The 26,205-nt window shown below is 42.7% G+C and overlaps 1 protein-coding gene across 1 annotated transcript in view; it reads right to left on the reverse strand.

Annotated features, from left to right (window-relative positions):
• LOC149464700 (interferon-related developmental regulator 1-like) overlaps nt 1–26,205 on the reverse strand; it is a 46,177-nt gene that overhangs the window by 16,486 nt on the left and 3,486 nt on the right. The window contains exons 2-5 of the mRNA XM_089673952.1: nt 4,396–4,500; nt 3,463–3,544; nt 2,207–2,331; nt 360–517 (exon numbers count right to left, since the gene is read on the reverse strand). Coding sequence (XP_089530078.1) covers nt 360–517; nt 2,207–2,331; nt 3,463–3,544; nt 4,396–4,500 — 470 coding nt within the window. The remainder of the gene's footprint in view (nt 1–359; nt 518–2,206; nt 2,332–3,462; nt 3,545–4,395; nt 4,501–26,205) is intronic.

The following is a 26,205-nucleotide window of genomic DNA, read 5'->3' on the forward strand; positions in this document are numbered from 1 at the left end:
AACACGGACAAGAGTACCTAAAATAATTGGCTCTCATGTAAAACCTTTATCAAAAAAAAAAAAAAAAAAAAAGGTTTACCAATCAAAATTATTAGCTGGAGCTCAGATTCAATGTGTTACTGTATTTAAAACTACTACTACTTCTAACACTCCCCTCCCACAAACTGACAATGCTACTGTTCAAATCTGACCCGTGTTCATACATCCACAGTGGTGTGTATAATACAGGTGGTAAGTTACTGGCTAAATTACCAGGGAAAAACACCTAAAAGAAAAAAAACGTCCACTACATCTGATTGGCAAGCTGCAATATATTACATTTTTGGTTTACTACCACTCAAATGTGTACAAGTACTTACAGCCTGCCGTGCCTGGGTACTTGCACTTCTGTCACAAACAATGGTCTTTAGAGTTGGAGCCAAGGTTTTGAACACCTCTTCGCTTTCATTGCCAGAGCCAAGCTGGCAGCAAAGGAGGCAGGCTAGAGCTGCTGCTATACGCTGCTCTTCACCTTTTCCTAGAAGGGAAAAAACAAAAAAACAAAAAACAGTATGTCAATGCAGGAGGAAAAAATAGATGAGAAACATCACCATTTAAAGCAGACCTTGCACTATAGACAAGGTCCACCTATTAACTTCTCTAACCCCCCCCAATTGCACTATAAAGCTGGGGCTTTTTTGCAGAGGGGTATGCCATGCTCTGATGGAATCCCAAATCCCAGAGACCACTCCGCATGGGAATGTGTGCAAGAGGTTTGGGCTACTGCACATTGCTTGGCTTTTGCTGAAAGGGTCACGTCACCCATATGCAAGTGCAATAGGCATGGGAAGCCATGGAAAGGATTTCATAATTTTCTTCCCTATAGAGTTTAGTTATTTGTAAATTTTGTAAAAGGGAGGGAAACGCTGTAAATTAGCAGACCTTGTGTTTTTGGTACAAGTTCTGCTTTAAGACCATGCAGGCTTTTACCCAAATAAACTGGATTCCCGCAGCAAGAATCAGTGGATTCTTGTGGCTGAAACAAGTGCAAGTGAATGGTGGCAGCTATTCAGCCTGTACAAAGTAAAGTTAGGCTGTTAGTGGTCATTGACGTTTACATATATAGTTACACACCAAGCAGTTACCTGCTTGTTAGGGATGGACGTCCGAGCCTGGATGCATCTGACAGATTCTCGCTGCTGGAATCTGGCAATGCGGGTAAAACACCCAAGTATACTCAGTAAAAATACTAGTGCAGCCAGCTGGCATTCATGTGCTCCCACACTTCAAATCAATGCAGTAATTAAGTGTCGTGCTGCTATTATCCACAGAACCACTGTTAAATGCCAACGTAAATGCATGATAGGATATGCACATTTACAAAACTGAAATACATTTTCAAATACTGTCCATGCTGGAAATTTAATACACAAATACATGTGCAAATGTCCAGTATTTCCAGGTAAACAGGTGCAAGAGTAGAATAAGTGCTGCACTATTTCCTACTATTTATATCAACCAATTTGTAAGGGCTATAACCATGCAAATAACCTGATGTAACCCTAATTGCTACAGCTGTGTAAGTTGTCAAACTATCTACAAAAATATAAACTGCAAAAAGCTGAGCAAGTGACAATTTCAAATATTGCCCATCATGGTGGAAATTCTCTTCAAACACAGCATGCATATCAAATGTACTATTATGCAAGCCAAATAACCGCGCACATGCCCTTTAAGGGAAAGAATCCTGCAGTTTTCCTCAACTATCTGGTGGGGGCCAGTGCAGCCCACGACAGTCAACCACATAGTGTGACATTAAAACTCACCAAAACAAACCACAAGACATTTATAGGTGCACAGCAGACATTCTCTAATGAATGTCATTCCCTTGGTCCTACCTGTGATCTACACGGCTCTGGATTGTGTATCCCATCACTTCCTGGTTAACAAGTCATCTGACTTCGTCATACGTCACAAAATCACATCTTCCTCAGTGGTGTAGGTATTGGGTAATAACACGGCAATTATGTGAACTATGTTATTGGTTTATTATAGCACTTGAAAATTGGTATAAGTACTAGGAAGTAGTAGTGTGGCATTTCCCATGTGAAGTACTACTAATGCACCAAAAACAGTACGAAATTGGAATTACCACTTTCTTTAGGCTGCATTTATACAACAAAAAATACTATTAAAAAACCACTGAAGCAACTAGAATACTACATACCTTTCTTTAGGCAGCGCTCAATACTATCTGTGATTGTTAGCCTTCTTTCTAAGATGAAGTCATTTAATATTTTGGAAGCCAAACCATTCTTTAAGCCTTCTAGAGCAGTTTGCCTTGTCTTTGCACTGAAAAATACAATATATTGCAGATAGAAAATACTTTGTTATACAAATTACATTCCTCTACAAGTGTATTAATGCCCTTTACTAGTGTAAACAGCAATATGCCTTGATTATTAATCCTGACATTGCTACAAAAAAAAAACAAAAAACCACACACCACACATTTAACCACTTGCCTGCCTGAGGATTTACCCCACTACCTGACCAGGCTTTTTTTGCTTTACAGCGCTGCATTACTTTGACTATTACGCGGTCTTGCAATGCTGCGCCCACACTAAAATTTACATCCTTTCTTTCCATGAATTGAACTTTTACGGTGGTACGTGATCACCTGTGCTGTATTTTTTACTCTATAAAACAATTTTGGGGGAAAAAATATATATCTTTTTGACTTTACTATGAAACATGTCCAGTAAAAATTTTTATTTTTGTTAAATCAAAGTTCAGTCATAAATTTAGGCCAAAATGTATTCTGCTACATGTATTTGCTAAAAAAAATCCAATACATTTAAATAATTGGTTTACATGAGTTATACCGTTTACAAATGGCGGTATATATACACACTGGTATTTTTTTTTTTATTAGTAATGGCAGCGATCAGCAACTTATAGTGGAACTGCAGTGGGCATTCTGACACTGGGGGGACTCTGTCACCGACATCCCCAGTGACACCAATACAGTGATCAGTGCTAAAAAAACACAAAACAAAAACACAGATACTGATGGTACTGGGCAGGAGGGGTTAATATGAGGGGCGATCAAACTGTTAGCTGTGTGCTAGGAGTTTTACTATGGGGCGATGTATGTGTGCTTCTCTGTAAACAAACTGCTTTGGATGGCTGTGCACAGCCATCCAAAGCAGTGTGCATGAGCTAGTTTGAGATCCTCAGTAATCACTGGGTGCTGGCAAGTAATTAGTGACAGCCGCACCCCCTACCTGGAAATGCAAACACACGATTTTATGCACCTGTGCCGCCCTGTAGTAGCAGTATTTCTGCTATAGGGCTGTCAGGAAGCAGTTAAGAAAAAAGTCCACTAGATAAACACTACGCACCCATTTTAGAGACTATGCATCTAGAAGCCTAAAATCTACTCCCCTCCAAACAAAACATTAACACAATTGGTATATATACCTTTTGTCCATTGTAAGATCAATAAGACCCTTTAATTTGAACTCAAAGTCTTCCTGAGCTGCTATTTCATCAACTTCAGCACCTGTTTGAGATAGATTGTTTAAGTGATCTTTCACAGAACCAAACTTTATAAAGCAGATATGCATAAAATATCCCCAGATTATTGCTGTAATCAGTATTTCCCAACATGAAATCACATCCCCAAAAATGCCTAACCAGAAATACACCACATTAGTTGCTCCCTGTATGCATATACCTTTCACACAGCTCTTTAATTTGCTGGGCCTGTCCTACCCCGAAGTCTACTTCAGGAGCGGCAACAGACAAGGCAGTGCTAATAGTATTCGTGAGCATATTTAACCATCCCGTCAACTGGAAATTAAAGTCTGTACTCTATAGTGTTTTTCCACCGACATTGAAAGATCACCAAGTTAGCTACCAAGTGCTTGTCATACCATTTTGTTTAGCCATAATGCAGCTATGCTAAAACTCCTACTGCTGCCACCATCTTTGGAAAATCAAATTTCATACCAATCAAGATGGCAGAGTATCAGATTTACATACTGTAGGTGCCAGACATGAGCCATGCCCCTCTTTATGCCTCTGTGCTGGTAATGAAGCATTATACCATGCTTGCACTAGGAAGGATCAATATTGTGCAGACTAGCAAACACATTGAAATGCATTCGCAGCTTTGTTTAGAGGGATGGCCTCAATAACACTGTGGGTCTATCATGGTTTGAACAGGCTGGAGCAGACATGACACCGCTATTGCTTACTATAATAAAGTAGGGTCTCCACAGCTTTGTAGTGTAGCAAGGGTGTGTGGCTCAACAAAGCAAAATATGTCAGAAGACTAAATGGTTTCCATACATTTTAAATCTGACAGTTTAAAGACTAAAGACCTGGTAATTAATCAGTATTAGAACTCACCATCCTCTTGATAGCTGGCAGCGTCACTAAAACTACTGCACTGGCTCATGGTTTCAAGTGAGGAATCATCGTCACTAAATGGATAAATATTTTTCTGCCGACCACCTGCAAAGAGAGTTGCGCAATTTTTATAGGTAATTTGAGTAATTTTACATCTTAAACATTTCAGTAGACAAAAATCAAAGAATCTATTCCACTTGAGTGAAAAACAATGACCAAGCTTGAATACGCCAGAAAAAGGATTCCACGTTCTCAGTTTTCCCTCAACCTGTTCATATTCTAGCATTTGTGCTCCCTTCCCTGGACCAAGCTCATACAGACAGACCTAATGTGCTAGTCTTAATGAAAACCATAATTCACCTGCAAACTGAAATTCTGTTGCTCAAAACCCATTAACCACTTGCCCTCCAGAAGATTTACCCTCCTCCCTGACCAGGCCCATTTTTGCACTGCAGCACTGCGTTACTTTAACTGACAATTGCACGGTCATGCAATGCTGTACATACATTATATGGATGTCTTTTCCCCAAAAAGAGCTTTCGGTATCTGATTAAAACTATGGTTTTATGGTTTGCACTATAAACAAAGACTGACAATTTTGAATGCACACAATTTACTTTTTGCAATAAGGCATCCAATAAAATAAAATTTAGGTCAAAATGTATTCTGCTATGTGTCTTTGCCAAGAAAAAAAAAACCCAATAATCTCTATCGATTTTTTTTTTCTGTTAATACTAGTTACGGCAGCGATCAGCTACTTACAGTGGGCAATCTGCAACTTGGTGGGAACTGACATCTCCAGTGACACAAATACAATGATCAGTGCTAATAAAAAGCACCAATACTGGGCAGGAAGGAGTTAACATCTGAAGCAATCAAAGGGTTAACGGTTAGGGAGCGTTTGTGAACTTTGTGTTTTACTAAGCAGACCTGCTACTTTCTACACAGAGTCCCAGCCAAAAAACCACACGCCATTCGGGACCCAGTTATTGACATACTCAGAAGCCAATAGCAGCGCGGGTAGGGTGTCACATGCCCCCTATCCAGAAATGCAAAATAAAGTAGATTTACGTGATTCTGCCCAGTGAAGCCACCCTGTAACAGTACATCTGCTATGGGGCAGCAGGCAAGAAATTTGCCAAAGTATGCAAGTTTCTGGCTTTAAAACCTATAAAGGTAGTCCTATAACCCATACAAATTGGTTTGGGGTACAGAAAAACAAAAAAACAAAAACAGTATGGGGTATAAAAAGTCCATCCACTGTAAGAAAGCTGTGGTTGAGAGTAGAAGCTGGCCCTGAAATAAGTAACCGTGACAAGGTGTAGACGTCAGACAACTTTAATAAAGCTAAAATCAGGCAAGCCACAAAATATTGTAACAGGCTCATGAATCAAGCAATGATGCCGCAACCGCCATGTCTCCACAAGTGGACGCTGGGGAAGAACCAGGTAAAGTGGCAGGTGTGGGATGAGGAAGTCCGGCCGGAACCTCTATCACTTCAATGTCAGCTGAAAAACATGTGTTCCCTTTTCAAACTACTAGTTGACGTGGTTGGAGAGACTTATATGGACAAGGTGGGGCAATACCAAAGGCTTTTTCTTCAATTGGATGTTGTCATCATTCTATACAATTATATCTATACGATATTAGGGTCTGTTGCTGCTTTTTTTCCCTCATTCAACATATCTGCTTACTTTGTTTATCTTGCCATTTTTTGTTTTACACTTGTATACAGGGTGGATGAAAAAAAAAATTTTTTTTTAAATTTAAAATGGGATTTAATTGTCAAACTTATTTTAAATAAAAAGCTTTTGAAGTAAAAGTCTACAGAGGCACCGTTTCTCTCCTTGTTCACCCAGAACCTGGTGCACGGTAGCCAATCAGCTTCTAACCTCAGCTTACTCAATTAAGCTTTGGCAATAAAACCTGAAAGCTAATTGGTTTCTATGCAGAAGAGCACCTGATTTTGCACTCTCCAGCTTTGTTAATTCCTAATACTATGGGTTTATTTACTAATTTTCCAATGCATAAATTCTTGCATTGGAACACATTTTTATTTACATATATTTGTAAATAAAAATGTGTTACAACGCAGGAGTTTACGCATTGGAAAATTGTTACCATTGATCCTCCCACCTTTCCATTATGTGAAGTTTTATTTCTGCCTTTACAGAGAACAGCCTTTCATCTACTGCTGGTGCATGCTGTCAGCTGATTTCTGCAAGTCTGCCATCAGCTGTCTACATCATGCCTTTATCATGACAGCAGAAAGCATGAGTAAGCACAGGATAATGATTTGCAGAAACTAAGATATAGATTACTTTTGAATTTTAAAGAAAATTAAAAATGTACTTGTTTAAGCAAAGACTATTTGTATCAGGGTAAAGGCAACACCAGTGATAGGACTACATGCATAGCTGAAATATATATTTCAAGTGTTTACCTGCCAAATGAACTGGGGGTCCAATTAGCTAAGGAACATTTCATATATTAACCACATGCCATCCACCCGTTGTGGGTGGACTGAAGGCCAGAGCACTTTTATGTAAAAACTTGCATGTACAGCGCTTAGTGAACTATTGGCGCTTTATAAATACTGTATAATAATAATAATGTGCATGAGCACTACATTAGCGGTTTCAGTTGGATAGAGCTGATCATACAGAAGGTACAGAGACAAATTGGCTCTATCACGTATTCCCTGTGAACTATCACAGCTGCAGTTTGCAACTGGCTCTTTCCTCACACCAATCAACTGAAAATGAAGGGAAAGTCTTAAATCAAATTTGCAAGCAGCACATGTAACAATGTTACCAGGTACATGGTTGTGGGTGCTCTCAGCCACACCAGTTCCAGTATAATCAAGCACCAGTCTCCTGACTGCCAGCCACACTAGTACAAGTGTAAGCCATCAGTGCCCTTATTGCCACCAGCACAGTACTAGTCGCCCAACACTGCCACCTTCAGTGTCACCAAGTACCAGTGTAAGCCAATACCAGTCTCCACATCACCAGCCACACCAGTACAGTGTCACTTAGTACAAGTGTTAAAACTAGCAACCTTATCACCAGCTACAACAAATTGAATTTAGTACCCGGGTCAGCCAGAATCAATATCAGTACAACCACTATCCAAAAAGGTCCGTGTAAATGTGTACTAATGAGAAAGTTAAAATACTCTATTACTGATTACAGCAATGGAGAGAGTCAGAATATGAACCTGTAGAAACAGCGGGTTCAACAGCCACCTCTAAATCTGAGGATGAAGTGATCTCTGCTAAAATTCAGGCATACTATGACACTAAACATTGGGGTGACTACTAAAAATGTGCCTCTTACTAAATACCTTAGGGTGTCAAAAAAGCGTCACTTGTTTTTTGGCGTTTACAGTCCTGGCATTTTGGGAATGCAATAGGCAGTCAAACACATGGCAGATGCATTTCAAATATACCATAGTTTGTAGACTACAGTGTAAATGCACTTATTTGCTTTTGTTACCAAAGAAATTTAGAATACACTCTAACCTTCAACTGGTTGTAAACTTTAGCAATGCATATCTTTCTAAAGTTGCATTTGCCTCAATCCAAAGCACTGAATGATTTCTGTCTGCAGTCTCATTCCTTTGCCATCTGCAGGAGTCATTTGACAGGTTCTGACAACTCCAAGACATTGAGAGAGAACAGGGCCTCCAGCACAGACTGAATGACAGCCTCTGCTGTGCATGTTTCCCTATGAGACTAGAGGGGTGTGTTCCCTCAACTCAGGTCTCAGATTATACTCTGGTCTATTCTAATATTTAATCTCCACCCCCTGCCTCTGCAAGCTTGGAAAAAAAAAAACCTGTAAATTCTGGACTCTACACTGATGTAGGAGGGTTTCTCTCATCTCCACATCACCTGAGACAAGTCACTTCACTGAAAATATTTAAGGGTTTACAGCTATGATTTGAGAAAATGTATTTGCAATGTTCTATAAGAAAGGGAATCTTTCAAACTTTGATCTTTTCCACCATTAAACAGTAAAACTAGTGGTAATACAAGTAAAAAAGCCATCAAGTTCAAAAGTTCAAAATTAACTTCGACAGCATTTTAGAAATATCACAGCACCAAGCTAAAAAAATGACCTGGGCACGGGGGTTTAACATGCTGTACCTCAAGTGGTTAAACAGATCAGTTTTTTCCCCACTTTACCAATTCCCTTAAAAAAAAATTTGTTTAAAAAAAAAAAAAAACCACCACAACTCCACTTTTGTGGGAAAAAAACATTACAAAGAATATATGACAATTGCTACACAAGTCCTACTGTAAATGAACATTACTAGTGACATTTTCCTTTTTAATCTGCAGCACTCATTTTCTGTAAAATGCAATGGCAACCTGGAGTTCTGTACACAGATTATATACAGTAAGCCCCCTGAAAATGTAATTTCCTGCTTGTGCGATTGGCTTACTGATTTTCTGCACAAAGGCATCAGATTTTTGGCAATCCTTGCAACAAAAGTAGTTTTTGGTGCAACACTCCCAAAGGCAAATCACATCAAAATGGATGCAGGCCCTACACCAGTGATGGCGAACCTTTTTGAGCCCGAGTGCCCAAACTGCAACACAAAACCAACTTTTTTATTTCAAAGTGCCAACACTGGAATTAATCACTTGCCTACCGGGCACTTCTACCCCCTTCCTGCCCAGGACAATTTTCAGCTTTCAGTGCTGTTTCACTTGACAATGACAATTGTGCAGTCATGCAACACTGTAACCATATGCAATTTTTATCATTTTTTCACACAAATAGAGCTTTTTTTGGTGGTATTTAATCACCACTGGGTGTTTTATTTTTTGCACTATAAATGAAAAAAGAGTAAAAAATTAAACATAAAAGGTTTCCTTTGCTTCTATTCTAAAATTTTGCAAACAGGTAATATTTCTTCTTTGATGTGCGTTGGTGAGGCTGCACAGATAGGCAGCACTGATGGGCATTGATGAGACGGCACAGATAGGTAGCATTGATGGAGGCACGGATGATGCACTGATATGCAGGAAATGATGGGCACTGATAAGCGGCACTGACTGGTAGCACCAACTGGAGGCACTGACCGGCGCACTGCTGGGCATCATTCATGGGTGTCACAGATAGGCGAAACTGATAATGGGTACTGAGACGGCACTGACTGGGGGCACAGGTGGGTGGCACTTCTGGGCACAGGTGGGTGGCACTTCTGGGCACAGGTGGGTGGCACTTCTGGGCACAGGTGGGTGGCACTTCTGGGCACAGGTGGGTGGCACTTCTGGGCACAGGTGGGTGGCACTTCTGGGCACAGGTGGGTGGCACTTGTGTGTGGCACTGCTGGGCACCGATCATTAGGCCACTGATGATCAGTGACCCTGATGATCGGTGCCGTTCCCTGCTCTGACAACTGCCGGTTTTCGAAAGTACTTTCCTCACGATCTTACAGCGTGAGGAAAGTGCAGCCGAGAACCAGCATTTGCAATTCCCGGTGATCAGCGTGTGATTGGCCTTTTACCACGTCACGTGATCAGCTGTGTCCATAGGACACCGATCACGGAGATCGCCCGGTGCGCGCCCCCGGGGGTGCGCAGGAGAGCACGTTCTTCCTCTTCTTCCTGGCGTGCCCACTGCGATGACTGCGTGCCAGCTCTGGCACGTGTGCCATAGGTTCGCCATCACTGCCCTACACCTTTCCTCAGAGCCCTGCAGGTGCAGCAGCTGATCAATAATTTTAGAGACACTCCCATACAGATTCACTTTGCACATGGAAACTAACAGATTGGTCTCTGCAACAGTCTATTAAAATCCTTGCAAGGTACATAAGTCACCCAGAGGGGAATGTTTTCTCCAAGGTGGAGTTACTCTGTGTTGCCTATTCTATTTTGCAATTTAGTATTTCTGTTTTGTTACTTTCCCACAGGTTATTTTGAAATGTATGCCAACTACAAAGCTGGCCATACATTGATTGAAATTCATCCAGTCTGCTGAACTGGCCAATTTCAGTCTGACCATTCCTGCTTGACAAATCAATTTGACAGACTTCTGTTGAAAGGACATGATATAAAACTTATCACCTACTGTCAACATAAAATAACTCAGGGGTATGGCTGACTACTCATTCCTCGTTTCTATGAATGAAGTAATTGGTTTTGTTCAGGAATGGAAAGCTTGGCACTAGAGATTACTCTGAAGATACAAGAATGTGAAAACCTTGCAAAACAAACATTCTTGATGTGTCTTCATTCACAGATCAATCCAACTCTGGTGCAGGGCTACAAATTTACATTACTGAGCTAACTGCATTAAACTGCTGGTCACATCACTCAGCTCCAACAAGAACCTTTCCTTGACTGACAGTTTTACATTTTAACTCAAACAGCTTGTCACTTGGCTACAGTGTATACCCATCTCCTAGTGAAGATGGGCTGTGACAAGATAAATTCTCATTCATGCACACTGTCCCACAGCACACTTTCCTTCAGTTATTTGTACATACCTAAAATATTGAGAGCGAATTGACCAATTTCCACATTTAGCAAGTGTTTATTGCAAAACATGCTCAAGTCGAAATTTTCATACAAATGCAATATTAATAAACTGGCTTTTAGTACTGCATGTGCCATTTTCAGAAAAGGGGTCAAATGGCACCAAGCACCTGCAATATTAGTGAATTGATCCCATGGCTGGAAAATATTTTAAGCCGCTTCGTTTCTTCTGGTTATGGCAAGTGTCTAAATCTACTGCCCTGATCACCTCCCCGTTTACTATACTGCTTTGATGAGGTAAAAGCCAGCATAGGCGGCTACATTGCTGGCTGACCAATAAATCTATGTCTAGGCAGATGTGTGCAAATCACACTGACTGAAAAATATCCTTTGACAAGTAAACATTTCAGCCGTTTTTAGTTCTTTACCTGAGCAATGACATTTTAAAATCCTAAAGTGTACACAAACCAGACAAATTAACTTCTTATTTGCTCCTTTTAAAAACAAATAGCATACTGGTGGATTAAATCGGGGGTGCGCATGCGCGGCCGGCATGGTCCGACATTAGCTCGGCACATCCCCGGGGCCAGTGACAGCCCATGCACGGGCACCGATCCCCCGCTGCTTTCAGGATTTTCCCCGGACGTTACTCGGACCTCAGAGCCTCCGCTCGATGCCAGGGCGGACGTCGGGGAGGAGCCGCGGAGGCTAGCAATCAATACTCCCTGCGGGGACGGGACCCAAGATGGCGCCTGGCTTGGCATCTGCGGCTCCTGCCACCTCCTCTACTGCTGCCTGCAGAGCTGTACCTCTCCCGCAGAGGGGGACACAGGACCCTGCTTCTCCCTCCATTATAGGCCGGGACCGGACCGCTGGTGTTGCGCAAGATGGGGCGAGTGATTCTCGGCAGCCCCCCCAGTCACCTTCCAGCCCTGCAGTACCCGAGTCCCAGGCTTCGGCCTGTTCACTGGGCCTTGATTTCCCTGCTTCCTCACCACTGGGAAGCGAGATAGCCGGCATCTTCTCTAGCCAGAATAGTGGCCCAGAACCCGAGGTCGCCAGCCCCGCTCACTCGCCAGCAATCCACCCAGATCCACCACAATACTCGAGTGATGCAACCCTAATAGCTCGGTTCGCTGATTTACTGCAACGCGAACTGGATAGAGCTACTTCAAAATTGGCGGCCGACCTCAAACAGGATTTTTAGGATTTGGGCCAACGCCTGGACAGTATTGAGGCTAAAGTTGATACGACAGTTCATAGGAGTTTCCCAAAATTCTAATACGATTACCGACTTGCAAGATCGCTTGGAGGCTTACTCAAAAATTGATGATTTGGAGAATCGGGCTAGGAGTTATAATTTCCGCATTCGAGGTCTCCCTGAGTCGGTTAAAGATCTCACTAGCTGCGCACAAACCCTCATACGGTCTGCAATACCCGATATTGATTATCTCCATACTGAAATAGATCATATCCACAGAGCGCGGATTCCCCCTAGGCAAGGCGAGCCTCCTAGGGATATCGAAAAGCCTAATTTTTTCCAGGTCAAGGAAGCGGTAATGAAGTATAGCAGAGAGACTCTGGATCTGGATTTTGAGGGACATAAGATACAAATTTTCGCTGATGTCTCTCCGACTACCATCCAGAAACTGTGATCCTTTAAGCCTCTACTTTCCCATTTCATGCAGAAGGGTATCTGGTATCGCTGGGCCTTCCCTTTTTGCCTACAATTCAATCTTAATGGAAAGTCTTATGGGTTCTCCACATTCCAGGATGGCGAGCAATTACTTCAACTGGGCATTATATCTCAGAGTCCTACATCTCACTCCCCAGCAAGATCGGCTTCTCGACCTCAGTCGCTTTCACCTTTGTGGACTGCTTCAAATCCTCGGAAGACCGGGCCACGGAAATCACCCAGGGAGACTTCTTAAGTTTTTATAGCTTTTCATGGGATTCCTTGGGTGTTTTTTTTGTTGTTCCACTGTTAGGTGTTGGCCTCCCAAATGGTTCCTCTGGAACATTGGCCACTGCTTTTCTGCTGTTGTGGGAGGTCTGGTGGGGGGAGGGGCCTTGGGGTTACCTCTTACCTATTTGCTGATTATATTATCAGAAGGTTCGGTTACATTTTTAACTACGAATTATGTTATTGATGGGTTGTTGGTTCTGGGGAGTGTCTATGCGCCCTCCCTGATTGGAAGACTCTTCCCCAAGTTGTTTTCTCCGGGTAGATCCATTCCTTTGCAGGGCTATTGCTCTGCTATTACGGGTGTGCAGTTTAATTTGCTTATATTACACAAGTCTGTATATCACCCCCGGTTGCTTGACATGAGGATTTTTCTATTCCAAATGTCTTTCCTTCCTCTCCTCTTTGTCCTTCCCTTTCCCCCCACCCCCCCCCCCCCAAGGTCAGCCGTCAGCATATCTGGATTCTTTGGACCATTTTTATACTCCAGGTGTGGAGGGTTCCCATTCTATATAGTTCTTTAATTGCCGATGAGGTCTTCCATACGGTCTCATAACGGAACGATCCGTCTACTTTCTCATAACATTCAGGGGCTCAACTCCCCCTCCAAATGCATAAAGGCCTTTAATTCATACCGCTCTTTTGGGGCGGACATAGTTGCCCTACAGGAGACATTTCCCACCTTCATTTACTCCACGATACGTACATAAAGATTATCCTGTTATTTTGCTAATGCCTCGATGGATGCTGTATCAGGACCAGGGGGCTGATTGGTAAACCTTGGGGGGAACATTGGAAAGGAGGTCTGGGCAAATGGTGACAAGGGGGATAGAAGTTGAGCAGCCAGGACCAGAGGGATGGAAGCTAAGCTAGGACCAGGAGGGGTGATTGGCAAAACAGGATAGGGGGACCTGGGAAAGGAAACGGGGGGGACTGGTGGGAGATAGAATCTGGACCAAAAGGGGAGTACGGTGGGTCTGGGCAAGTGGTGACTGGGGGGGGGGGGGGGATAGAAACTGGGGGTTGCCCTTTGCTTATCTCGCAGTCTTTCCTTTACCGAATCTAAAGTTATCCAGAACAAGGAGGGACAGTATCTTCTTGTGAAAGGTTACCTGGGGGGACACTTGACTTTTTTAATTTACTACACTACAAATACCAACCAGGTGGAATTTTTTCATTCCCTATTGAACTCTATGGCTAGCGAATTTGAAGGCGATGTCATTCTGGCTGGTGACTAACTTGGCTTTAGATCAGATTTTCGATCGTTCTCGAACCGCCGTGCTTCAGCCTCCTAGACAGAGCCATAAATTGGCTCAGCTATTGTATCGGTTTGACTTTGTTGATGCTTGGAGAGAAGCTAACCCAATCTCTTGAGACTATTCCCATTACTCTAGGGCCCATAATTGTTATTCTCTCATTGACCATATATTTCTTCACTCATTCACTCCCTAGACTCCTCACTGTTAAAATCCTCCCCACGCCTTGGTCCGACCATGACCAGATTTCTATACCATTGTCATCCGGGCTGCTTGGTAGGACTGCTTATTGTTGGCGTCTTAATTAATCTATTTTGGGCAATTCTTCCTATTGTCAGGATATCTCCTGTCACTTACAAACGTACTTTGAATAAAGCAGAGGATACGAACCTGGCCATTAACTGGGCAGCCCAAAAGGCTTCTGTTAGGGGGTTTATTATTCAACTCTCTTCACGAATTAAAAAAGCCCGAAATGACCTAGCCACCAAAACTCAAGCATATTCTGACTTGGATGCCCAACATAAGCAAAATCCCAGTCCGGACTTGTTGCTTAAATTGGATCACGCCCAGCTGGAACTAAATCTTTGTTTTACTACCACGTCTGACAAACTACGATGGTCTAACCATAAATTTTTTACTTTGAGGGATAGACCTGGTACCATATTGGCCTGCAAGTTGATTCCAGACATTCCCAAACGGCCCTCCCTAAGCTCAGATTAGATGGTACTTTATCCCAAGAGCCGGGTAAGATTGTTCGGAAATTTCACTCTTTACACTGAACTTTATAGTACGCCTCAGGGAGGTGCTTCTTCATCTTTCAACTCCTTTTTGAGCTCTGTTCCTCTTCCCTGTCTCCAGGAGGCTCATAGGGAGTTGATGGAACTGCTTATTTCATGTGAAGAGATTAGGGATGCTTTGAAATCTCTTGCCCCTTATAAATCCCCAGACTGGATGGTCTTCCTCACAATTACAAAGTTTTCTCTGATATCCTGGTTCCCCATATGGTTCAATATTTTAATTATCTACAGGATGGGGGACTGGTGCCCCCCCGACAAAAATAAGGCATTCATTAGTGTCATCCCCAAACCCCTCAAAGATGTTTCTATAGTTTCCAATTACCGTCCCATCTCATTAATTGTGATCTAAAGATTCTCCCAAAAATTTTGGCTCTGATCCCACAATTTCGGGCATCTGCTGCAGTCAGCGGGATCATAAATGCGCTCTATTTGCTGATGATGTCCTTATGTACATATCTGATCCTCGCAGTTCTTTACCCAGTCTCCTTTACTTGTTTCGTTTCTCAGAGGCCTCCGGTCTTACTCTTAATTCCTCTAAAACAATTGCCCTAAATATTTTGTTGCCTGACTCGGAGGTTCGTCACCTTCAGGACAATTTTGATTTGCAGTGGGCCCCTCGTTCTCTCCCCTATCTGGGGATCCACCTCATGAAATCTTTTTCATCCTTTTACAAGACCAATTATCTTCCACTCTTCAAACGACTTACATCTGATTTACTAGAATGGCAGGATCTCCCACTTTCCTGGTTTGGTAGAATCCACTATTAAAATGACTTTACCGTGACTATTGTACTACTTTAGGACATTACCGATCATGGTTCCCAAACAGGAACTGATTACTACAAGCTGCAGTTTCTAGATCTGGAGGGGAAGAGTCCTAGGGTCAACAAGTCAACTCTTTTTTCCCTAAAGAGGCATGGCGGTTTGGGACTTCCTAATCTCCTAGCTTATTTTCATGCGGCTCAGATAGCACAGTTAACTTGTACTACAGCCAGGGGTTATGTCCCCCAGTGGGTTGGCATTGAGGCCTTATCCTGCCATCCTTATGCTATTGGTTCTCTTATGTGGCTACCCAGTCGATTATGTCCTCCTATTTTGTGTCCTATGTTGTCTTATTTGTTGATGGTTTGGGACAGATGGCGGGCTCGCAAACCTCTTCTCCCCACATACTCCATTAGCTCATTTTTTATAATCCTGAGTTTATTTCTGGTGTGTCACCGTCAGTATTTCAATGGTGGATGAATAAGGGTTTGCTGCTTATTGGAGACTACCTGGATGGATTTCATCCTCGTTCTCTCCAGTATTTTTTGACTGTACCAGATGCCTCCCAGAGAATTGTTTCGCTATCAACTTCTCTCAAGCAAAATTAATTGCGGAACCTTGTACACTCGCTTTTTTAGAAGTCTCCTGTGGGGCAACTGGGATGATGAGGGGTCGTTTGTCCATTGTCTATGCTTCCCTTGTCGATCCTCTCACTAAATTATTCTATATGACTCAATGGGAAAGGGATTTGTATAGCTCATTAGCTCTGGAAACTTGGCAGGCTGCAGCCCATTCTTTATCAAAGATATCGATTAATACTGCTCTTATCGAATCCAATTATAAAATGCTACTTTGTTGGTACTTTGTTCCTACACGCCTCTCTAAAATATACCCTTCAGTATCACCTACTTGCTTCCGACACTGCAGACAAGAGGGAACTAGGTTTTATATTTGGTGGAAATGTCCGGGGGTGAATAGATTTTGGATCCGAATGTTTAATTTTATATCTACTCGGTTACGGGAATTAATATTCGTAGAACACCGGAAGTGGCCTTATTTCATCTGCTACCTGTTACCGTTCCCAAAAAATCGACTAAACTAATTCTTTACCTCTTACTGGTGGCACCCATTACCATAGCTAGAAGTTGGAGACAATCATTGATTCCCCTAGACAGGGTTAAACAAAAACTTAATTGGATAATGGTAAATGATACGCTAACTAGCATTGTTAACGATGAGTCTAGATTTGAGGGAACATGGGAACCATGGATCAGATATATCTCCATTGATTAATGTCGCAGCTGACTCATTTTCTTCCCCTTCCCCCCCCCCCCCCCCTTTTTCTGCTCTTGGTCTTATCCTAGATCTTTTCTTTTGATCTCTCTACTCTTAACTCTCTCTTCTGAATTGGGTTTTTATATTGGTGGTAAATTTCTCTGGCACTGTCCTTGTCCAATGTCTGTTGGAACGTTTGCTACCTGGTGGGAATGATTATGATAAAACACACACACACACACACACACACACACACACACAATATGACTGTTTATGCTCACCATTTCGCCATGTGGGTGGAAATGTTACTGTTCCTATGCATACCCCTGTACAACAATTCTCAATTAAAATATTGAAGTATAAAAGTGCAATAAATCCAGTTGATCCTGACAGAAATCCAGTTGACAGCTTTGCACTGCTTTTCAGGAGAGCTCAGCAATGGCATTCATATTTCTCATAACAGGCTTTTGTTAAAAGAAGCCAATACTAAATACTAGAGAATATATTTGCCTGCTACATTAAAGGATAAGTTCACCTTTTAGACAAAAGAAATTCACTTTTTGCAGGTAACAAAAAAAAAAAGCGCATTATTTTTGTCTAAAGGAGACTGGAAAGCATTGCACCAGCAATCAGTAGATAGATTATGCCATGCGGGTCTCCTGCAGACCTTTCAAAAAACAGTAATACTTCGGTTTACAAATTTAATTCATGTTGCAGGACTTTTCATATAGCGAAATTTTTTTAAATCGAAACGCTGTTTCCCTATACGAATGCACTGAAAACCAATGCATATGTTCGAGGTCAGAAAAAAGTACGCTACTAAAATACCGCACGAGTTATTTTATCAAGCGGTATTTCAGCAGCGACAACCATGTGTTAAAATTTCAGCTGTCAGCAGGGTTCCCCACTGACAGCTGAAAGTAAAAATTGCCGGCAATTAAAAAAATTAACCAGTGTGGGGTCCCCCCTCCCAAATTCCATACCAGACCCTTAACCAAGCATGCAGCCCAGCAGGTCAGGAAAGGAGGTGGGGAACGGACAGACTGTCGAGTGCGCACCCCCCTCTCCTGAACCATACCAGGTCACATACACATCCCCCCCAGCACCTTGTCCCCAAGGGCCTCTTCCCCACAACTCTGGCCAGTGGTTATGGGGGTCTGCGGGCAGGGGGCTTATCGGAATCTGGAAGCCCCCTTTAAGAGGGTCCCCAGATCCTACCCCCCCCCCCCCCATTCACAAAAACCAGTGTAGTGAGGAGAAAGAAAAAATGGGACACTGTCTTTGACAAGTTAATTAAATGAAAAAAACAAAACAAAACTAAAAGCATGTCCCCTGCAGTAGATCCAACGTCAATCAGTTGATAAATATGTAAGGGGCGGGGCTACCCGGGGACATCACCCAAATGACGCCACTGGGGTGGGGGTCAAATGCATGATGTCCCCGGGTGGCCCCGCCCCTTACATATTTAAGAGCTGTCAACCCACCAGAGTAGGCAGACTGCTGGAAGCCATCGTTGAAAGCAGAGCTTTTTTTAAATTCTTCTTTTGGGCCGGTGGCTGACATCATGATTGACGTTTGATCTACTGCGGGGGACATTCTTTACGTTTTTTCTTTTAATAAAGGTCTTGTCAAAAGACCGTGTCTTGTCTTTTTTTCACACTACACTTGGTTTATTCTGAATGAGTAGTGGTACCAAATTCCGATAAGCCCCCTACCTGCAGACCCCCACAACCACCGGCCAGGGCTGTGGGGAAAAGGACCTTATCCCCATCAACATGGGGACAAGGTGCTTTGGGGGTGAAGGGGGGGCCTGCCCAAAAGCACTTCATGTTGAGGGCATGTGGCCTGGTATGGTTCAGGAGGGGGCGCTTGCTCGTTTCTTCCCCCCTTTCCTGATCTGCTGGGCTGCATGCTCTGATAAGGGTCTGGTAAAGATTGGGGGGGACCCCCTCGCCAAATTTGTTTTTTTTTTTTTAAATTTTGGCGTGGGAGTTCCCCTCAAAATCCATACCAGACCCGAAGGGTTTGGTATGGATGGAAAAGGGGACCCCACGCCATATTTTTTAATTTGGGTGCAGGTTTTTAAAATTACCGCTTCTTTTCTTCACTATAGCTCAGAAATTCAGCTGTCACTTTCCCTCCAGCTAAAAAAATTTTTTTTTCGTTTATTTGCCCAAGTTAAGAGAAAAGGTTTCCTTTGTCTCTTTAAAGAAATTTTCCTTCAACTCCGGGGAAAGTGACCGCCAATTCTGTGAGCTATAGTGATGAAAAAAAAACCAGGCAACGACAAACTTTGCATTGCGAAAAAAAATTCATAAACCGAGGCATTTTCTTCAATGGATATTTTACAACCACCTTAAAAACAAGCTCTGACATCTCTAGCTGCCAATAGGTTTAGTCATGCTACAAGATTTCCTTTTGGTGCTTCTCTGAAAAAGCAATCCAACTGCAGATGGGCATGCATTTGGACAGGCAATAGAGATTATAGTTCTCCTAAATTACTTCTACTTGAAATTTCATTGCCCGCTGAACAAATTAAAACTCCCAGCTGGTCATTCCAACACTGGTAGACAAGTGTTGGAAAAACAGTGGTGTGGTTATCTGCAAAGTCAGTTTATAGTAACAAAAAAAAAATAAGACTAGTCGCACATTTAGTCTCAACTCAGAAAAAGTACTTTCAATTGCTCTCAGCTTCCTCTAAATTTTCTTTGCTGTTGACACCAGGCTCTTACATTCCACTGGTAGGCCAGGACCTCTGCAAACAATCTGGTTGGCTGAACACAGGGGAGAAGGAAGAACATCTGTTCCTCTGATGAATGAAACCAAAAGTGACTATGATTTTCAAGTTTACCTGGTCGTTAATGGACAGGTAGGAAGCTGATCAAACTGATTTGTGTTTGATCAGCTGCCTTGGGGGCATAAGAGAAATAAGGGTCATAGGACCCCCGATCTTCCAACAAAGCACCTGTCACTAACCAAGCTATCACAAGGCTCATCCCTTGCAATAGTAATGAAGTTTAGGGCTGCAGGGATTCTTTTCATAACTAGTTTGATTGTTTGATTAATTGAATCAAAGCCTCAATATGCAATTTCTCCTCAAAAGTGGACCATCACTGTTCAAGAAACTTGAAAACTAGGATTTCGCTAGTTTGCCATTTCTTTTTTACCCTCCATAAAGAGGGTTTCCCTCTCGGCAAGAGGCTGCTCCACAAAAAACTACTTTAGTAACAGAACCCTCATTTTACCCTTTTTGCTGCAGATGTTGAGGGCTCAGCAACTCTAGTTGTAAGCCAAGTAGTTTGCTGCTGCACCATCTCCCTTAACCACTTAACTACTGGGCACTTGCTCCCTTCGTGCCCAGGCCAATTTTCAGTGCTCTCACACTGACAATTGCACGGTTATGCAACATTGTACCCATATGACATTTTTATCTACAAAGCTTTCTTTTGGTGGTATTTAATTGCCACTGGGAGTTTTATTTTTTGCACTATAAACAAAAAGCAGAAAATTAAAAAAAAAAGTAAAGTTTGTTTATTATAACATTTTGCAAACCAGTAATTTTTCTCCTTCACTGATGTGTTGAGACTGCACTGATGGGCACAGAGGCAGCACTGATGAGCATTGATATGCAACGATGGGCACTGACTGGTGACACAACTAGGCACTGATCAGTGTTGATTGGCAATACTTTACTCACACTGACAGCATGAGGAAAGTGCAGCCGATAACAGGCAACTGTATTTACTTGGTGATCTGCTGTGTCATTGGACACAAATGATCATGTGGTAAAAGGCCGCTATGATTGGCCTTTTACCTAATCACATGATCAGCTGCATCCATAGGATACAGATATCACAGAGCGCCAGGTGCACACCGCTGGGGGCATGTGGGAGGGCGCTTTCTGGGAGGATGTCACATGATGCCCTCCCAGAACTGGACAACCGCGCTGTAGCCACAATTAGGCTATAGTGCATCTGGCAAAAGGTTAAAGCAAGCACCTGTCTGTACTTTAGCCTGTACACTTATAATTTGCTCTGGTGTTAACATTTTTAGTCTTCCAAATCTTTGATCCAGGCAGATGAAAGAATTAGTGATTGAGACCTAATCAAAAAGAAACTCCTTCCATCTGCTTCAAAGCTGGTCTTTCAGTGGCTTGGAAGCTCTTCAGTGCAAAAAAAATAAAAAAAAGCACCCTCATTTGGCCACGACAGCCTATGCACAAGTGCAGGCACAGATGATCGGAGCAAGATTCTTAGCCACTCAAATACAGTAGCACAAAGGTCTTAACAGCACTGGAAAATTCAAGAACACTTCACTGCTTATTTTACCTCGTCCATCAGCCTCCAGGTTCTGTTCATATGCCGATCCTCCCTGCACAGAGCCAGTACATCACTTCTCCTGCCCAGGACTACATGCCCCATGAGGCATTGCTTCTCACACATCCAGAAGTTCTTAGGCACTTACTGATGCATATGGAACGTATACTGAACTGTATGTGGATTATGTATATTGACATGTAAACCTAATGGATTCTGTATGCGGGCCAAGTAATCTGCTAACCAAGTGAACATAACTCAACTATTTTTGTTATTGTACACATCAATTATTTTCAAAACTAATAAAGTTAAATAAAAACTAACATAACTTCTACTTTTCTTCATTTCCAAGATGTATGGAAAGGGCAGTATTTTTTTGCTTCATACTTCTTGCCCATACTGCTATTCTGCAGCTATCATTTAACTGACAAGAAAAACTGGATAAAATTACATGCATCTCAACAATTTTTTTCCTCATATAAAAACAGATCCAAGCAGCATTCTGATATGCATTGGTTGCATTTGCATTTAATTCCTAGGCCTTATTTTATTGTATCATTTTTGCTTTTATCTGGCTTTTATTGGTGTGCAAGACAATAGGCGACGTTCATAACAATATGACCACTTCACACAGCGAGGAAAGTTCTCGTTTTTCATACATTTTTCACTCCCATGTGCTGATGTTTATAAATGTTAATATTCTAAATTATTCCAGGTGATAGTTAGACATGATCTGTAAACAGAAGGGGCAGCCTATTATCTTACAAGTACAAAGGGCTCAGATTACCATTCATTGCCCAGATAATTTATATGAGGTGAGCTGAGCAGAAGATTGCTATAAATACTCCCAAGTATATGCAGAATGATACAAAAAAAAATAGTTGCCTAAATTCAGCTGTGGCAACCACTTATCCCTAGGCAGTGGTGGAGGAAGTCCAGGCGTGTAAGGGACTTCTGGCAAAAAGAATCGCAATCGGGAACACGCATGCGCGAAAGATTCCGCAGAAGAGCTGCCAGTTGTGCGCAGGCACGCAGGAATGCGCGTTTGCACACATGCACGGCGAAGATTGGCACCAGACAGGCTATTTAACCACTTGACCTCCAGAGGATTTACCCCCCTTAATGACCAGGCCTCTTTTTGCTACTCGGCGCTGCACTAATTCAACTGATAATTGCGCGGTCATGCAATGCTGCACCCAAACGAAATTTACGTCCTTTTTTCACACAAATAGAGCTTTCTTTCGGTGTAATTTGATCACCTGTGCGCTTATTTTTCACGCTATAAAAAAAAAAAGCCAAAAATTTTGAAGAAAAACAATATTTTTTACTTTCAGCTATAAAAAAATATATAGTAAACTCAGAGTTGGTCATAAATTTAGGCCAAAATGTATTCTGCTACATGTTTTTGGTAAAAAAAATCCCAATAAGTGTATATTGATTGCTTTGTGTGAAAGTTATAGCGTCTACAAACTATGGTATAGATACTGCAATTTACCCCATTTTTCTGCTATACAGCGCTGCGCTAGTTTAACGGACAATTGCGCAGTCATGCAATACGGTACATAAATGAAATTTACATCATCTTTTTCCCCACAAATTGCGCTTTTTGGTGGTATTTGATCGCCTGTGCGGTTTTTATTTTTTGCACTATAAAAAAAAAAAAAGGCTGACAATTTTGAGGAAAAAAAACTATATTTTGGACTTTTTGCTATAAAACATGTCCAGTAAAAAAAAAAAAATGCAAAAATCAAATTTAGTCATAAATTTCTGCCAAAATGCATTCTGCGACATGTCTGCTAAAAAAAAAAAAAACAATACGTGTAAATTAATTGGTTTACGTGAAAGTTATGGCGTTTACAAATGGCGGGAAAGATACTGGGATTTTTAGTTTTTTTTATACTAATAATGGCGGTGATCAGCGAATTATGGCGGCGATCAGTGACTTATGGCGGCGACCAATGGCAGGACTGCGGCGGACATTCTGACATTGGGGGTACTGACACCCCCCTAAAAAACACTAATACAGTGATCAGTGCAAAAAAAACCAAAAACACTGACACTGTACTAATGGCACTGGGGAGGAAGGGGTTAACTTTATTTTGCAGGGAAGGGTTATCTGAGTGAGGGGAGTGTTTTACTAGGGGGCGGGGGTGTCTGCTGGATGGGACAAGGCTGATTGAGAGAAACTCTTCTCTCGATCAGCTCGTCCTCGAGCTGTCAGGGAAGTGACAGACAGCACAGCTACTGCAGCTGTGCTGTCTGTCACTGTTTGCCGCCGATCGCCGGGAAACAGCCGGTAAAGACCGGCTGTGACCCGGCGACTGACATCCGCGGCGGTAATCGGTGGGACAGATAGGGCGGCGGCGTGCCTCACGCACGCCCCGTTTACAAAACACGCGATTTAAAACGTGGTTTTGCCTGCCAGTGCCGCCGTATTTCTACAGTGGCAGGGCGGCAAGTGGTTAAAGAGGGTCTCTGCTCTGGTTCAGTGCCGACTGGTCTTCAGCTCCCCCGTGTCCTGCTTGCTCCTGTACGATTCCTTGTTGCTGACCCAGCTTGTTCCTGACCCGACTCAGATTACTCTCCTGCTTCCTGACTTTGGCTTTTCCTACTGATTCTGTACCACACCGCTTGACTTTTTATGACCCTGGCTATCCTATGACCCTGCTCCTGTCCACCTACATTGCTCTGCTGCACATCAGGCATTACCCAGAACCTGCTGTCTTCTACTACGGTACTCAAATCAGAGGATACTCTGCCTACCAAGGTCACCATCTGCAAGAGCCGCAAGCAACCACTGGCGCTCTTGTCCCCCTGGTCCCTAGACTCCCTCTGTTCCAACCTCAGCGGGGTCAGGGCTAGTGACAAGTGAGGCCGACCTTGTCAATTCAGTCTATCAGGTACGTTACAAGGTGGTTTGGTGCACTAGCTTTTCAATTCAGAGTATAATTCTTCAGTGTTGGCGAGAAGGAAGAAATTGGGTGCAAATCACTTAAACATATTTTGTAGAACAATATAGTCATGGAGAGAGGAGCTAGGGCACAGCATACCCAAAAAAAACAAAAATACAGCTTTTGGACTCCAAGTAGTCAATACAGAAAAAGGACCTTTAAGCTAGAATTTGCCCTCTGTACTCCAACGAAAGGTACACTAATGAAGAGGCCTACAGGATTCTGAGCATGTCAGGTGAGAGCGAAGGGGAGGACGCCCTGACACAATCAGCCTCGGAATACAAACTGGGAGACAGCAGCGGCACCCCCACAGGTAGTTCAGGACGGAGAAGAGGTCCCCATTAAGATCATGTGTACCTGACCCCATGAAGCTGAAGTGCTAGGATCGCATGACTGGTCTCATATGCAGCAGAGTGCCAGACTACCTTTTGGCAAAGTGGCGAGCACCAGCAGCCTAGTACATCCTGGTCTTTTTATACCAGCACTGCAGTATCACTTGGTGACGTGGCAAGTCCCATAAGTGTAGTACAAGCTGGTGCGGTGGCGAGCACAAGTAGTGTCCCACAGGCACCAATAATTCACACAGGTCTAGAGCCCCTAGGTATCCTTCTGGACGTGCTGGCAAATCCTGATTGGCAGCCCACAAATTCTGCAGCACCCGTACTTCCCCCATTCACTGCCAAACCCATAATTCAGGTGGAAACAGCAAATTTAACTCCCCTTGATTTTTTGGAGCAGTTTTTCCCCAGAAGATTTGTACAATTTGATTGTGGGCCAAAACAATTTATATGCTAAACAATATATCGCCGCAAACCCAAATTCAAACCTTGCCAGACCATTCGCATGGAAACCATTACGTTTTCCAAATATACTTTTTTGCGCCTAACCCTCAACATAGGCATTAGAAAAAAAAGAATGAGTTGCAGTTGTATTGATCCACAGACCAGATTCATCATATGCCTGTGTTCTCTGCTGCCATGACCAGTCATAGATATAATGTGCTTCATGCATTTCAGTGTTAACACTGTCATCCTCGGGGTGACCCTGAACATGACAGGCTCTATAAAATTCAGCCCCTCAAACCACCTGAGAAATTTATAGGTGTGTACACCAGCAAAACATCTGTGTGGATGAGTCCCTCATTCACTTTACTAGCCACCTTGCATTCAAACAGTACATCCCCAGCAAACGTGCCAGATATGGGGTAAAATTTTATAAGCTCAGAGGGCCACAGGCTATAGGTACAAATTTAGGGTTTATGAGGGAAGAAACAGCAAAGTAGAGCCCCTCCCCCCCCCCCAACTGCCCAGACTATATGGGGAGCAGTGGCAAGATAGATTGGGACTTGGTGTCATGTTTGTTCCGTAAGGGGCACCACTTATACGTGGACAATTTGTATACAAGCGTGCCACTATTTAGACATTTGTGCAATCTTGGAATTGGTGCATGTGGCACCATGCGACCTAATCGCCGGGGCTTCCCCCAACGGTTTGCAAATACCTGACTTAGAAAGAGGAAGAAAGCCTGCTTGAGGACTGATGAATTTTTCGCAGTAAAGTGGAAGGACAAACAGGATGTTTTCGTCCTGTCTTCCATTCACGCAGATGCAACAGTCCAAATTAACACGGTATCTAGCGTTGAGAAACCAGTGTCCACAACTATAACCTTAACATGGGAGGGGTGGACTTCAACGACCAAATGATGAATCTGTACCTAGTTTCACGGAAAGCTGTCTATTTCAATTGGTTATATATAACACTTTTGTAATTTACAAAGCAACTGGAACCTTCCTAAAATGCCAGGAAGAGATCACAGCCCTTTAGCATCCAGAAGGTGCTGTGGCCCAATCCTCAAATCCACACACTTTCTGGCAGAGATTACAGGCTGCATAATAAACTTAAAAAAAAAAAAAAAAAAAAAAAATGTACTCTATCCATCTATCTCCATATATCCAACAAGGACCAGCGACATACTGTTATATCACTGGACTGAGTCGTTATA

Source organism: Staurois parvus, unplaced genomic scaffold, assembly GCF_062004578.1.
Source record: "Staurois parvus isolate SC_StPar_1 unplaced genomic scaffold, SC_StPar_1.0 ptg000147l, whole genome shotgun sequence".
NCBI classification, from domain to species: Eukaryota; Metazoa; Chordata; class Amphibia; order Anura; family Ranidae; genus Staurois; species Staurois parvus.